At 46.7% G+C, this 16017-nt stretch overlaps 1 protein-coding gene across 1 annotated transcript; it reads left to right on the forward strand.

Moving 5' to 3' along the window:
• The first annotated feature begins 221 nt into the window (after positions 1-221).
• AVPR1B (arginine vasopressin receptor 1B) lies at positions 222-5247 on the forward strand. Its single transcript, XM_067714917.1, has 2 exons — positions 222-1164; positions 4937-5247. The coding sequence occupies exons 1-2, from the start codon at positions 222-224 to the stop codon at positions 5245-5247; spliced, it is 1254 nt and encodes a 417-aa protein (XP_067571018.1).
• Positions 5248-16017: the final 10770 nt, after the last annotated feature.

A 16017-nucleotide genomic window follows, 5' to 3' on the forward strand; every position in this document is an offset into this window, starting at 1 on the left:
TTCTCCTTCCTTATATCCTTCTCCATCGTCCTCTCTATCCCCATCTTCTTAACGATTGCCATCCAGTTTCAGCCTTTTCCCTGTCATCCCAACCTTCTCCTTTTTTCCATCTTATAACTTCCCCTCCCCACTCCATCTCATTCAACCAACCTCTCCACTCACACTCACACTCTCCATCCATCCCTCTCCTTCCTCCCGTTCCCTCCCAGCAAACTTCCACCATGGATCCTGGGCCTCCTTGGATCACCAGCCCCGCCCCCGGGAGCACCCTCTCTGTCCCCAATGCCACCACACCCTGGCTGGGCCGGGATGAGGAGCTGGCCAAGGTGGAGATCGGCGTCCTGGCCACTGTCCTGGTGCTGGCGACAGGGGGCAACCTGACTGTGCTGCTGACAGTGGGACAGGCAGGCCGCAAGCGCTCCCGCATGCACCTGTTTGTGCTGCACCTGGCCCTGACGGACCTGGGTGTGGCGCTCTTCCAGGTGCTGCCCCAGCTGCTGTGGGACATCACCTACCGCTTCCAGGGCCCCGACCCCCTCTGCCGGGCCATCAAGTACCTGCAGGTGCTCAGCATGTTCGCCTCCACCTACATGCTGCTGGCCATGACACTTGACCGCTACCTGGCCGTTTGTCACCCCCTGTGCAGCCTCCAGCAGCCCAGCCTGTCCACCTACCCTCTTATTGCAGCTCCTTGGCTGCTGGCCGCCATCCTCAGCCTCCCTCAAGTCTTCATTTTTTCTTTACGAGAGGTGATCCAGGGCTCTGGAGTGCTGGACTGCTGGGCAGACTTCCGCTTTCCTTGGGGGCCACGGGCTTACATCACCTGGACCACCCTGGCCATCTTCATCCTGCCTGTGGCCATGCTCACGGCCTGCTACAGCCTCATCTGCCATGAAATCTGTAAGAACCTAAAAGTCAAGACCGGGGCCTGGAAGGTAGAAGGAGGGGGTTGGAGGACTTGGAACCGGCCCTCACCTCCTTCTGCCCCAGCTGCAGCCACACGGGGGCTGCCATCCCGGGTCAGCGGCACCAACACCATCTCACGGGCCAAGATCCGAACGGTGAAGATGACCTTCGTCATCGTGCTGGCCTACATCGCCTGCTGGGCGCCTTTCTTCAGCGTCCAGATGTGGTCTGTGTGGGACGAGAATGCCCCTGATGAAGGCAAGTGTGTGGTCTGGTGAGGGGTGATGTGGGAGCAGGAGGTGGAAAAATGCGGAGAGGAGAGGACAAGAGTATTAGGACAGGGTCACAATGGCTCACAGGCCACACAGGTGACAAATGAGCAGTTAGGAAAGATGGCGCCTGTCCCATGTGAAAAGGGACAGCTGCAACTCCCCTCCGGCCAAAAGACGCCATGTGAGTATCTTTGGTGTGAATTTCCATCTTTTAAAATTTTGGTAACTAATGTAAACGTTTTAAAATACTCTTTAGCCCTAAAAAAATATGGCCATTAGTAGATTTGGCCAAGCAACTGGTGGTTTGCTAGATGTTTGAAAGGGATTTTCAAATGATTCCATCCAGGATGGAAATTTGTGGCCCATGAACTACGTCCCTCGGCACCCTTCCCCCCTGCAACTAAATATGACGTTGAACTCCCTTTACAACAGCCACTTTCAATGAATTAGTCTTGGTGCACAACCCTGAAATTTCAAGTTCAACACTTTTGTCTTTTGTCTTGCTAGTGAGCAAGCAGAGGCTCAGAGAGGAAACATGACTTGCCCAAGGCCACACAGCAAAGTGAAAAGTAGAACCCGAGCCTGGTGCCTCCTTGTTTTTTCCCTCAATACATCCTCCTGCCCCCCCGCACCCCCATAACCCTGGCTCTGAAAGTGATGAGGAGAGGGCCTTTCCTCCTACGTGAAAAACAAAATGGGACTGTGTTCCGGTTGGCACATAGAAGGCCTTGTTCTGGTCATTTTTTGGAGTGAGGTAGATGGCAGCCTCCTAAGTTTTAGACACTGCCAGACGGTCAGGCCATTTAGGGGTGAACTTGTCCTCAGAAAGGTAGATGCGGTGTCTGGGCACCCAAAATGTTGGAGAGAGGTATTCAAAGACATCTGTTCCTGCTCCCCTAAGAAGAGTGGGGGACGAGTCTGTGAAGAGGGGTGACTGTGTCCTCTGCAGTGCATCACATCTTATGCACAGCTTGGGGTATATAATGGGTGCAGCATGTGACTGCCCTAGGGAGGCCCTGTGCACAGTTTCCTCTGGAAGCTTCCAGAGGGTTCACTGGCCAGCAGACCCTGGCTACCACTTCCTACCAGCTCTTAGGGAGTGGTCCCCCTTCCCTGTGCTTTTGTTTCTAATCTCATTTTGCTCATCCTAGCACACACTTAAGCCAACTGCTTTGCTTTTCTGGAGAGATGAAGTAAGTGGAAGGCTGTTCATGATGTCAACACAACTCTGTGAGAGAAGTGTGACGGCAGTACTGAACTCTTACGGTCCCATCATACCCCTTCTTAACCACCTTTCAGACACCAGTCTGGACCAGAGACTTTATAAATTACCCTTAAAGCAATGAGCGTATTAATCCTAACCACCTGTAGGGACCTCCCTGCTCTAGTCAAGCACAGAATAGAAGGAAGGAGGGCTTTCTAGTGCCAAGCACATTCAGGCCTTGTGCTACTTCGGGGTGACCTTCTCTACGTCTGAGTAACCTGAGACTCAGAGAGGTGAAATAACTGGTCCGAAGTGCCACTGCTTAGTAGGGGATGGAGCCAGGAATCGAATGAAGGTCTTCATGGGCCAAGCTTTAACCGTGGCATGGCTTTCTTCCCAACAATCACAGCTGAGCTGATGTCACCAGGGGTGAGAAGGCCATTCACCCCTTTATCAAGGAACCTCCAAGAAGATGGGGATCCTGCTGTTCAGCCGGTGCAGGCTTTCCTGCTCGCCTGCTGTACTCACTGTCATCATCAGCCTGTCCCAGAGACCCATGTATAGAGTGACTTACCGCTTACCAAGAGCCTCACTGAGTATGAAGTACAGGAACTAAGTATCCCTCAGAAAATGTGCTCCCTCAGAAAACTGGAAGCCCTCTGGGACCTTCGAGTCCGGCTGACATTCATTACTTTAGACTTACTTCCCAGTACACCCAGTTTTCCTCCACAGCAAACTAGCCTCCTGGCCACCTGTCCCTGAGTCTTTGGTGAGAAGCTGTCTGTATCCTTGCCCTTGGCCCTGCCCCCGACTGTCAGCTGAGCTTCCGTCAGAATGAAGTGCAGCGGCTGGCCAGGACTAGTAGTGGATCTGCCCTCGGGGGCTGAGAGGTGAAGCCTCTGCAGACTCCAATGCTCCGGGCCCATCTCCAGCCCCTGCACCGGGCCTGGCTCAGACAGGCCTAAATCAAACAGATGCTTCCCAAGTGAAGAAACTTCTGGAACCCCTAAGTCTCTGGCCGAGTCTGGGCACTACATATATATGTCGATGGAGCAGACGGGATAAATACCACCCCTTAGCCAAAGCAACTTCCCAAGTCTTCTGCAGCCCCTGGGTATTAACTGGGGAGTTAACTGGGGAGCAGGCCAGAGCCCAGACAAGCCTGAAGGAGGCTGTGCTTGTTGCTGAGGATGGTCTCTCCTCCACTTACAGGTGCTCCCTCCTTGCCCTCACTTCTGTGCCCTAGACCTGCCCATCCAGGCCCAGGTGTCTTCAGCTTCCTAACTCTATGATTCAAGCCTTCTCTCAAACATTCTGACCCTGGATCTTCCCTTCTCTTGGGCTATGAGTACCGCACTGGAGAGCATACCCTCAGGAGAGGCGCATGAGGAATCTGTGTATCGGAAGATTTCATGGTGCTTTACAGAGCAGGCACTTGAGCTTTGCCCTTCAGTTTGTTGGTTGAAATGGTGGCAGGGTGCAGGATTGCTGCTTTGAAGAGGGAAGACCTAGGTTCAAGTCTACGCCATAACCCTTAAGGTTCCTTCCAGCTCTGACATTGTATTTGGTGATTCCACCTCTAAGGTTCCTTCTAGCTTAAGCATTGTGCGCAGTGATGCTACAGCCTCCACTGAAGAGGAGGGTAACTCAGTATGCAACCCACGCCATAACTGTAGCCGTGGTGCATCTAGCAGGAGGACGGGGCCCATCCCCCCAGCTTTCCTGTTGTCATGAGAAGTTTCATTTCATTTTCAGAAAGAGTATTGTATCTGGAAGAAATCTTATCAGAGTCTTTGAACTCTCACATTTTGACTGCCCAGGAGAGAAATTAGCTCCCCCACCCGCCAAGGATGGTGCATTCTTTGGATGTAATTTCTGATGACAGAGAACAAGTACTGGTCTGGAACGGGATGCCTGGATGCCCTGTACCTAGAAGGTGCACAGTTGGAGATGACATCATGGGACCTGTAGGGCTGTCAGGCTCCACTGATCACCCTACCAGGTCCCTATCACTGGCTTGGCACAGTTGATACTCACATGCAAACTGACTGAATGACAGAATGACTGGGACTGACCCCTAGGGGTCAAGGAGGACGGAATTCGGAAGGCAATGTGCACCCGTATCTATGACATAAGTGGGGATGGAGGTGTGCCTGAACCTGGCTAGAATCATGGTTATTTTTCCTGAATGTTTTATAGAAGTTGCTTCATCCTAGCTCTACATCCATTAGGGGATTCAAGAGCGAGGTTTTGGAACAAAGACAGTGTCTCCTATTTGGTCTGGTCCTGTCCCGGACTATATTTGCACCTCTAAAGTCAACTCAGAGCAAGCCTCGGATCCTGTCATCACCCTGTAGTACAAAACGAACAAATCAATCAGTGAGGCAAGACTCTGGAGTCAGGAGTCCCAGGTTCATGCCCCAGCTGTATTTCTTTCTAATTACAGAGCCCCACGAGAGTCCCAGGTCCTCTCTGGGATTCAATTTCCTTCTCCGATCAGTAGGGACTGGGAATCTCTCCCAGGTCTAAAATTCTTGTGCTTCTCTCTCGGCAGATTCAACCAATGTGTCTTTCACCATCTCCATGCTTTTGGGCAACCTCAGCAGCTGCTGCAACCCCTGGATCTACATGGGCTTCAACGGCCACCTGTGGCCGCGTTCCCTCGGCCGTCTGGCCTGCTGCGGGGGGCCGGGGCCCAGGATGTGCAGGCAGCTCTCCAGCGGCAGCCCATCCAACCGCCGCGCCATGCTGCTGACCCGCTCCAGTGGCCTGCCCACCCTCAGCCAGAGGCCGGGGCCCGAAGACCCACTGAAGGATGAAGAGCAGGTGGACAGGGACACCGTCACCGAGACCAGCATCTTTTAGAGAACACTCCCCGGAGTGTGGCGAGGGTCTCTACCCACCTCAGCACTGGGTGTAAATGCTGGGAGCGCAGGGCTGGAGTTAGGGGAGCCTAGTTTGAGGCAGGGCGAGGAGGCCAGAATGGCTGCTCCTCTTGGTTACATGGCTGCCGTCGTTTGCTCCCAACCTCACATGCTGGGAGTCAGGGAGAATCAGACTGTCTGCTTCCCTGATCCTGCCATATTCACAGGGTGTCTGGGAACCACACGTGCGGTAGATGTGGTGCCCCAGATCTGACAGGCCTAGGGCTGTCCTGTCTGGGGGTCCACAGGCAGCAGGGACTCAGAGGCTGGTCTCCTATCTTGTTTGTCTCATCCTAACCTGACTAGCGCATCCCAGTTCAACCAGGAGAGGGAAGGAGTGAAAACCTGTGAGAAGGACCCTGTCTGCATTCTGAGTTTTTGTTTTTTGGTTTTTTTTTTTTGGTAGAGAGAGGATTGCTTAATGAAGAAAGTGAATAGGTGTGAGGGCTTCACCTGCTATGCCCACCTGTCTACCGAAGGGAAATGCAGGGTTAGCACAGCACCTGGTAACTGGTAAAAACTCTGCAAACGCTACTTCTCTTCTCCCCATGTACCTCATTTAGAGTTAGGGTGGGTGACAGGGCAGAGTATTGCATATTCTCAGTGGAATGACCAACAGGGGGTGAGCGTGAGAAGAAAGAGTGAGGAAAGGAGGAGATGAAAATGGTCACAATAAAATTCCGAGTGGGAGGAAGCCTCGGAGGCAGCAGGGATTGGTCGCTCTCCCTCCTCCCCTCAGGGGGTCCACATGACTCCTGCCTCTTGGGGATGCACAGAGGAGACATCCTTTGAGAAAGTGTGACTTAGTCATGGCTCTGGATTTGTTTGAGGCTCCTCAGAGCTTCCACACAAATCACATGCTTGCCGTGACCAAATCAGGAGCCCAGGACTGGAAACTCGGCTCTGCCATGGGGTATCTGTATGACCTTCGGCAAGTCACCTCCCTCTCTGGGCCTCAGCTCCTCACCTGTAGAACAGAGATGATCTCTAAGGCATTTCCCAGCTTGAAACTTTCATGACTTTGCAAGACTGGAGAAGCGTTCTCTAAGGACGTTCTAACCAGTAGGCTCTGGAAGAATTGTTGTGTTTTCATGACAATGACATTTATGCCCTTTGACTCGATTCTGGTGACTTTGGTTCCTGCCTTGGCCGTACTGTCCACTTTTGCCCTCAGTTCTGTGATGCTGATGCCAAGAGAGCCTGGCAGGTAGAATCTGGGGCTTTGTCCCGCACCTCATTATCCGCAGTGGGATTTATACCATGGGATAACCTCCCCACCATGATTCTGGTTCTACTCAAAGCGATGGTCTTGATGGTGGAAAGACCATCAGCTGACGTCAGGAGAACTGGGTCCTGGTTCTACCACCATGCCACCACCAATGGCCTTGCTCTCTTCATTATGAGGGTCAAATAGGACTGTGCGTGTGTAGGTGGTTTGTAAACTCTTGAACCATACTAAACACGTGAGCCCCTATTAATGTAGGGATTGCTGATCTAATTAAGAGCTCCTGAGAGCACTCCAGGGAGCAGTGACCCTCTGCCCTCCACTCCTAGGGAAGTTTTGAGGAGTGACTGTGGCTTTGGGGATACACTTCTTTAAGAGGCCACTTAGCTCTAAGAAGTCTCATTAGGCTTCCTTAAAAGAAAAGAACCTAAGCTGAGTGTTGTGAGTGAACAAAGCACCCCAGCCCTTCAATACTAGAGAAGGGGAGAGCGGGACACAGACCCTAGTGAGACCAAGGCTCAAGGTGGATGTGGGAACCCACTGTCTCTCTTCACTGCACCCTGTTGCTAATGTCAGTCCCTGACGTCCAACCACTTCTTCCCTGTCCATCTGTCCTGATGGAGCTGGGCTGAGGAGCCTCCCATGCCAGCGTGAGCTGTTGAAGTTGCTCCTTCCTCTGCTTCCACTTCAGACCACAGTTCCTGACCCGGGTGCCCATAGTAGGTACTAAGTAAATCTTTGCTCGTCACGATGACTGGGAGGTACAAGGGATCCCGGCCTTGTACCCCCAAACCTGGGTTTGAGTCCTGATCTCACCTCTTTTCTACCTGTTTGAACTTGGGCAAGTTATCCAATCTCTCTGAGCAACAGGCACCTCATTTGTTAAATAGAAATAACAATGCCCGCCTTGTTGGGAGGGCACGAATGTGAGGCTGTAGACTATACAACACTCTACTGACGCTAGAGAAGATAGTGGCCGGGCTCGGGATTGCATCCCGTGGGTGACTTCCAGGGCACTGGGCCCAAGAGGCTCTACAGTAGGGAGGCGAGAAGAGACTTGGAATCAAGATTGACTAGAGCCCCTTCCAAGCCTACTCTGTGCCTTCTCTAGCAAAGAGTAGCACATAATCCCACTATTATATTTCCAGCTTTGCATCGCATGAGGGTGCATTTACTTGTGGTGGTGGTTTGGGGCCCTCCCTCTTCCTCCCATGGAAAGGCTGCAATTGACCTTTTCCAGAAAGCTAGTGCTGTCCTATGATGAGGCCAATGGGGAACAGCTGGACACTGGGCTGGGGGCTTCAGGAGCCTATTCTAGGAGGCTCCTGAAGGAGATGGCAGGATCCTGTCTGGATCTATGAATGATGGCGTTTGCCGTCCCTGTAGGAAGCTCTCACAGGCATTCAGAGCCAGCACCAGGGCCTCAGATAGGGTCCAGGGAGGTGGGCCTTGTGGGAAGCAAGAAGTAGGTCCCGTGCTCTCTGGGTCATCCTCATTTCTGACAGCTCACCCCTGGAAAAACTGAGTGATACTGTCCCAGGGCTGAGCAATTTTGTAAAATGTTTATGCTGTCCTGTGGACTCTGTGAAATACAGTACTTCAGTCCCGTGGCACCCATGTGGGAGCAGGGGTCTGGGGGTGGGCAGGGCAGAAGATGGCAGGAGGAGGTTAATCGCTTGACTGTGGGCATTTCTCAGAATGGCTTTTTATGTTGTTTGGTACAGGCCAGTAATTTTAAAGATGGCTCTATGTTTTGTATGTAAATAGGTATTTTATCTCTTGAGGGGCTATAGCCTCAGCCTAGGCCACAGCAACTCACTCCTGGGTCCAGAACCCAGACGTGGTTGAAATTGACCAATACAACTACTTAATAACCAGGAGATTTCTGGGCATCTTTGTTTCCTGTGGGCAATGTCAATGGGATATGTAAGCTAAAATAAAACTGTGATCTCCTTGAACAGGGCAGGGCCAAGGGCAAGGTTGAGGGGCGGGGAGCCACCTTCTTGGTACCCCTACATTCACTTAATAGGGAAAAGGAGACAGGAGTGACCTGGGATTTGCCCTGGGGCCACACGGTGGCAGTGTGGAGCTGAAAGTGTGTCTGAAACAGTAATGACCCACAGGGACCTACTGGGAAAGTCACACGGGTCTTCCAGCTCTTATGCCATACTACCTTTCCCTCAAGTTCTAGAGTCTTGATCTCTCATTTGACCAGCTCTGTTGAGATACTTGGACGTGCAGTTCTTTTCGTCTAAGTTTATGGAGGATGTATTTGGCAAGGAGGGGCAAAGAACAAGAGGTTTCTTCTGCAGGGAAAGGGCCTGATATAGAAATTCCTTCCTGAAAGGGTGAGTGTATGAGAGAGCTAGGGGACCTCAATGATGAAATTATAATGTGTTCAGTTTAGAGGCCAGGGGCCTGGGTAAGAAGGCCTCTTGAGACCCCTCTGGACCAGGAAGACTGTCCTGATCTGAGAGCAAATATCCCACTGGTGTTGAGCATAAAATACCTCCTCACCCTGTGGGTCTTGCTGGCCAATAAGTTAGTGTCCCTCATGGAATTCTGCTTCAGTTCTATAGTGAGCATTGGGTGCTTGCTCCTTTAGAATAAAAATTCATGGAAGACAGGTCACATTTACTCTAGTCTACTGTGTATTCCCAGTTCATCACTGGCATGTAATCCACTTTCTACTGGTTGCCAGTAGCAAATCAGTTTATCGGTACCCAGGTATAAGATAGGTTTGGAGAGATGTTATCCAGTCCTTATCCACAGAGGAGCCCAGAGTGGGGCAGCATGATTCTTCCCTGGATGTTCTGATGACATACAACATGGGAGAGAGTGACTTCATTGTACCAGAAGCTGGGCTCCTCCAATGGTGACTACTCGTACAGGCAACCATTTATACAGATTTAGGCAGCTAACCCTTTAAGCTCACAGAGGTATCACAAACAAAAGGCCGTTTTATTTCTAGTAACATGGCTAGCAATGAGAGTCAGGTCATATTGTTAGCTGGCCCCAGTCATCAGCGTATGGGCCCAAGCTCCTTAGGATGTGAACTCAGTCCTCCTCTTCACTTACCAGGTCATCTAAGTCATCTGCACCACTGATGGTCAGTCAAACCTCTGTAAGTCACTTGGAGTCACACTTTCAACTCTCTTCTTAAACAGCAGTTGCCAGGAATGCCTTCCCCTTATAAGCAACTGGGGTGAGTGCTAACGTTAACTTCTATGATATACTTATCTGCCATGAACGTCATACTTTTGAAGCCAATCATAGCAGAAGTTCGCTATTGACCTTAATCAGGTGGTCAGTGTTTTCTCTGACATCAGCATCCTGCTCCCAAGTATCATCACTGCTTCTGAGTTCAGTTCAGGTCAGTCCCTGGAGAATTTATTGAGTGCCTCCATTGCATCAGCCCTGCTCCCTTTCCTTCTGCCTCTTCTCCCATCCATCAATGGTCCATCCTTCTTCCTAAACTGAGGTCAGAAACCACCTCTCTCTGAGATGTTTCTTTCTGTGCTCAAAGTTTTGTGTTTTTTTGTGGTACGCGGGCCTCTCACTGTTGTGGCCTCTCCCGTTGCGGAGCACAGGCTCCGGAAGCGCAGGCTCATCGGCCATGGCTCACGGGCCCAGCCGCTCCGCGGCATGTGGGATCTTCCTGGACTGGGGCACGAACCCGCATCCCCTGCATCAGCAGGCAGACTCCCAACCACTGCGCCACCAAGGAAGCCCTGAGATGTTTCTTTCTGATCAGGCCCACCTGATCTTAACATTCTTATACACAATCTACTTAAACATTGATGAGCTCTGGTTTCATTGCTCTGTGTTAATTCTCCCTTGTCACATGTTGTTTTGTACATGTTCTTGCCTGTCCCCACAACTAGGTCATACATGCCTTGACCCCATCCACATGCTCAAGTCTTATTTTTGTGTTTGATTCTCCTAACTCCCAGGGCCTATCCAGAATTCTGCAGAAAGCAGGTGCTCTGTCCATGCTACTGCAATTGTCCCCTCTCCTGGTATGGGAACTGTCTCAGCAGTATCTCTGCCCAGTCTCTCTTGGGTGTGCTGTAACTTATCTGAATCTCTTCAGCACACTCTTGAATTGTCTCTTTTTTTTTTTCTTTTAAAAAGAGATCAATAAAAAGAGTTTTATTTCTGTTTGCAAAGACGGCGTCATTGTTGTTGACTTTGGTAGTGGTTAGTCTTCATTCTGCCTCTCTAATCAGTAGAATCTCTTTTTCCCCATTAAGAAAAGCTTCAACAAAACTGATAAACCTTTAGCCAGACTTGTAAAGAAAAAAGAGAGAGAAGGCCCAAATAAATAAAATCAGAGATGAAAAAAGAAGTTATAAATGACACCACAGCAATATAAAGTATCAAAAGAGATTGCTACAACTATATGCTAATAAAATGGACAACCTAGAAGAAATGGACGAATTCCTAGAGATGTACACTCTCCCATGACTGAATCAAGAAGAAATAGAAAATACGAACAGACCAATCACCAGTATGAAATTGAATCAGCAATTTAAAAAACTCCTAACAAACAAAAGTCCAGGACCAGACATCTTCACAAGTGAATTCTACTAAACATTTATAGAAGAATTAATGCTTAGCCTTCTCAAATTATTCGCAGAGAAAGGAATGCTTCCAAACTCATGCTGCAAGGCCAGGCACACTCTGATACCAAAACCAGACAAAGATATCACAAAAGAAGTAAATTACAGGCCAATATCACCAATGGACATAGATGAAAAACTCCTCAATAAAATGCTAGCAAACCTAATCTAACAATACATTAGAAAGATCACACATCATGGTCAAGTGAAATTTATTTCAGGGATGCAAGGATTTTTCAATATCCACAAATCAATCAATGTGATACACCACATTAATGAATTGAAGAATAAAAGTCATTTGATGGTCTCAATAGATATAGAAAAGGCTTTTGACAAAATTTAACATTCCTTTATGACAAAAATTCTCAACAAAGTGGTTATAGAAGGAACATACCTCAACATAATAAAGACCATACATGACAAGCCCACAGCAACATCATGCTCAATGCTGAAAAGCTGAAAGCATTTCCTCTAAGATCAGAAACAAGACAAGGATGCCCACTCTCAACACTTCTAACCAACATAGTATTGGAAGTCCTAGACACAGCAATTAGACCAGAAAAGGAAATAAAAGGAATCCAAATTGGAAAGGAAGAAGTAAAACTGTCACTGTTTGCAGATGACATGGTACTACACATGGAAAATCCTAAAGATGCCACCAAAAAACTACTGGAGCTCATCAATGAATTTGGAAAAGTTGCAGGATACAAAATTAGTATGCAGAAATTGGTTGCATTTCTATACACTAACAACAAACTATCAGAAAGAAAAATTAAGAAAATAATCCCATTTACAATTGCATCAAAAAGAATAAAATATCTAGAAATAAATATAACTAAGGACGTAAAAGACCTGTACTTGGAAAACTATAAGACACTAATGCAAGAAACTGAAGATGACACAAACAGGTGGAAAAATATACTGTGCTCATAGATTGAAAGAAATAATATTGTTAGGGACTTCACTGGGGGCGCAGTGGTTAAGAATCCACCTGCCAATACAGGGGACACGAGTTCGAGCCCTGGTCCGGGAAGACCCCACATGCCACAGAGCAACTAAGCCTGTGCGCCACAACTACTGAAGCCCGTGCACCTAGATCCCATGCTCCGCAACAAGAGAAGCCACCGCAGTGAGAAGTCTGCGCACTGCAATGAAGAGTAGCCCCTGCTTGCTGCAACTAGAGAAAGCCTGCATGCAGTAACAAAGACCCAACGCAGCCAAAAATTAAATAAATAAATTTATTTTTTTTTAAAAAAGAAATAATATTGTTAAAATGACCATACTACCCAAGTCCATCTACAGACTCAGTGCCATCTCTATCAAAATACCAATGGCATTTTTCACAGAGCTAGAACAAATAATTTTAAAATTTGTATGGAAACACAAAAGACTCTGAAGAGCCAAAACAATCTTGAGAAAGAAGAACAAACCTGGAAGTGTCACACTCCCTGATTTCAAACTATAATACAAAGCTACAGTAATCAAAACTGTGGTATTTTCACAAAAGCAGACACAAAGATCAATGGAAAAGAATAGAACAGCGGTACCCAACCCTTTTGACACCAGGGACCAGTTTCATGGAAGACAATTTTTCCATGGACAGGGGTGGGAGGATGGTTCAGGCAGTAATGCAAGCAATGAGGGCAATGTTTGAGGCAGTAATATGAGCAATGGTTCAGATGGTAATGCAAGTGATGGTTCAGGTGGTAACGCGAGCAATGGGGAGCAGCAGGTGAAGCTTCCTCACTCACCCACTGCTCACCTCCTGCTGTGTGGCCTGGTTCCTAACAGGCCACAGACTGGTACCAGTCTGCCGTACCAGTCTGCAGCCCGGGGGTTGGGGACCCCTGGAATAGAGAGTCCAGAAATGAACCCACACTTATATGAAGTGTGGGTTAACCTATGACAAAAAATGCAAGAATATAAAATGGAGAAAGGAAAGCCTCTTCAATAAATGGTGTTGGGAAAACAGCACAGCTACATGCACAGGAATCACATTGGACTACTTTCTCACACCAGGCACAAAAATAAATCCAAAGTGGACTAAAGTCTTAAATGCAAGGCCTGAAACCATAAAACTTCTAGAAGAAAACATAGGCAGTACACATTTTGACATCGGTCTTAGTAACATTTTTCTTGGATATGTCACCTCAGGCAAGGGGAAAAAAAGCAAAAGTAAACAATTGGGACTATGTCAAACTAAAAAGTTTTTGTACCATGAAGGAAACTATCGATGAAAAGACTGTCTACCGAATGGGAGAAGAAATTTGCAAATGATATATCCAGTAAGGGAGATATATGGATATCTCCCTTACTGGATATATCATTTACAATATATATACATGTATATATGTATACATGTATATATGTATATATATAGCCACTTCTTCTTTATTCATCTATTGATGGGCTCTTAAGTTGCTTTCATATTTTGGCTACTGCAAAATAATGTTGCCATGAACATAGGAGTGCATATATCTTTTTCTGCCATAAAAAGAATGAAATCTTGCAGTTTGCAACAACATGGATGGACCTAGAGGGTATTCTGTTAAGTGACGTAAGTCAGACAAAGAAAGGCAAATACTGTATGATTTCACTTATACGTGGAATCTAAAAAACAAAACAAATGAACAAACATAACAAAACATAAACAGAGTAATAGATACAGAGAACAAACACATCGTTGCCGGAGGAGAAGGGGTGAGGGGAGGGGAGAAATAAGCGAGGGAGACTGAGATACAAACTTCCAGTTGCAAAATAAATGAGTTGCAGGTGTGAAATGTACAGTGTGGGGAATAATACATAATATCTTTGTATGGTGACAGAGGGTGATTAGACTGGGTGATCATTTTGAAAGTATAGAAATGTCAAATCACTATGTTGTGTAACAGGAAGTAACATAGTGCATAGGTCAATTATACTACAAAAACAAACAAACAAACTCATAGAAAAAGAGATCAGGTTTGTGGTATCAGAGGTGGGGGTTGGGGGAGGGGAATTGGATAAAGGCAGTCAAAAGGTAAAGACTTTCAGCTACAAGATAGTAAGTACTAGGGATGCAATGTACTACGTGATAAATCTATCACACACTGCTGTATGTTCTATGTGAAAGTTGTTAAGAGAGTAAAGAGTTCACAAGGGAAAACATTTTTTTCTATTTCTTTAATTTTGTATCTATACAAGACGATGGATGCGCCCTGAACTTATCGTGGCAATCATTTCATGACGTATGTAAGTCAAATCATTGTGCTGTACACCTTAAACTTATACAGTGCTGTATGTCAATTATATCTCAGTAAAACTGGAAGAATAAAAAGAAGAAAAGCTTTCTAAGGAGATATCCTGGTCCCTACGGCTCCATAAAAAGTACCATAGACTGGGTGACTTATAAACAACAGATATTTACTTTTCATAGTTTTGGAGGGTGCCAGCATGGTTGGTGAGTGTCCTCTTCTGGGTTGCAGACCTCTCATTGTATCCTCACATGATGGAAGGCGCTAGGGAGCTCTGTGGATTTCTAAGAGCACTAATCTCATTCAGGAGGTTGCCACCCTCATGATCCAACAACCTCCCAAAGGCCCCATCTCCCAATACCATTACCTTGGATTAGGATTTCAGCATATAACTTTGAGGGGGGACACAAATGTTCAAACAATAGTAGGAGAGGAACAACAGTGGTAGCTAAAAGGTGTAGGGACATGTGTCAAAAGTTTCCAGCCCCAGAAACTCAAAACCATCTCTTCAGGTCATCTTGGGGAAGAGGAACCTGGGAAGATGAAAGCTGCCCCTGCCCCTCCCCCCACCCCCCTCAGTACCAGGGCTAGAAAGGTCATTTATAGCCAGTAGATGGCGCACAGTTAATGAATGGTCTCTAGACCTGAATGCCACTCATCTGGGGTTTGAATTTGGCTAGGAGTATTTCTAGGGTTTCCTTTTATTTTTTTTTTAAGCATTTTTATTGGAGTATAATTGCTTTACAATGGTGTGTTAGTTTCTGCTTTATAACGGGGTTTCCATTTTTGAGATGTTTGCTTAGTTATTGTGAGCAATTTTTTTTTTTCATTTTGTGTCTTAATTAGCTGTTGGGAAAATAAGTTATATATTTATCTAGTCACTGCTAACTGCATGTTATTAATTTTAAAACATAGTTAATTCTCTAGCATATCGTAAACAATGACAGACTTATCCTCCTCTTCCATAGTTACAGCCTTATTTTTGTTAACTGTTTTATTGCACTGATTAGAATTTCTAGAGCAATGTTAGATAGTAAAGAAATGTCAGGCTTTTGGACATTCCTACTTTGTTCATGATTTAATAGGACTGCGTCTAGGACCTTACAGTTAAATATCATGCCATTAGCTGGTTTCAGATAAGCTGTTCTTAATCAAGTTAAGAAAGTGTTCTTCTACTACTAATTGGTAGTAAAAGTAAAAACAACAACAACCACAAACCGAGAATGGATATTGATTTTTATTGGATTGAATTTGGAAAGTTTTTTTGGAATAACAGATTGTGATGCTAGTTGGCATTTACTACTCTGTCATCTTTCTTTCCTAAGAACAGCAGATTCAAAGGTTAAGTAACGGTGAGCTTTCCAAATGCATTATTTAACGTTCTGAGGGCAGAGCAGGATTACTCAGCAAGATACAATACTGATAAAGGAACAGGATGCAAGGTTAAGCCAGAGGAAAAGAGGAACCTGTACTTGCTGTTTTATTTAAAAATTTTAAGGAAGTTGTTTATTACCTATAATTAAATAGCTCAGAGAGGCATTTAATCATAAGACTGTCAAACAGAACTCTACTACTGTTTATTAAAATCTTTAAAATTTTTTTTATGGAGAGAGACTTCATCACTTTCTCTA

The sequence above is a fragment of the Pseudorca crassidens genome, chromosome 2 (genome assembly GCF_039906515.1).
Source record: "Pseudorca crassidens isolate mPseCra1 chromosome 2, mPseCra1.hap1, whole genome shotgun sequence".
NCBI lineage: Eukaryota > Metazoa > Chordata > Mammalia > Artiodactyla > Delphinidae > Pseudorca > Pseudorca crassidens.

Bases quoted from the DNA above. Each gene is read 5' to 3' on its own strand.
- AVPR1B (XM_067714917.1), top strand. From the start codon at position 222: ATGGATCCTGGGCCTCCTTGGATCACCAGCCCCGCCCCCGGGAGCACC. The intron at 1,165-4,936 runs GCAAGTGTGTGG...CTCTCTCGGCAG, and splicing joins CGAGAATGCCCCTGATGAAG to ATTCAACCAATGTGTCTTTC.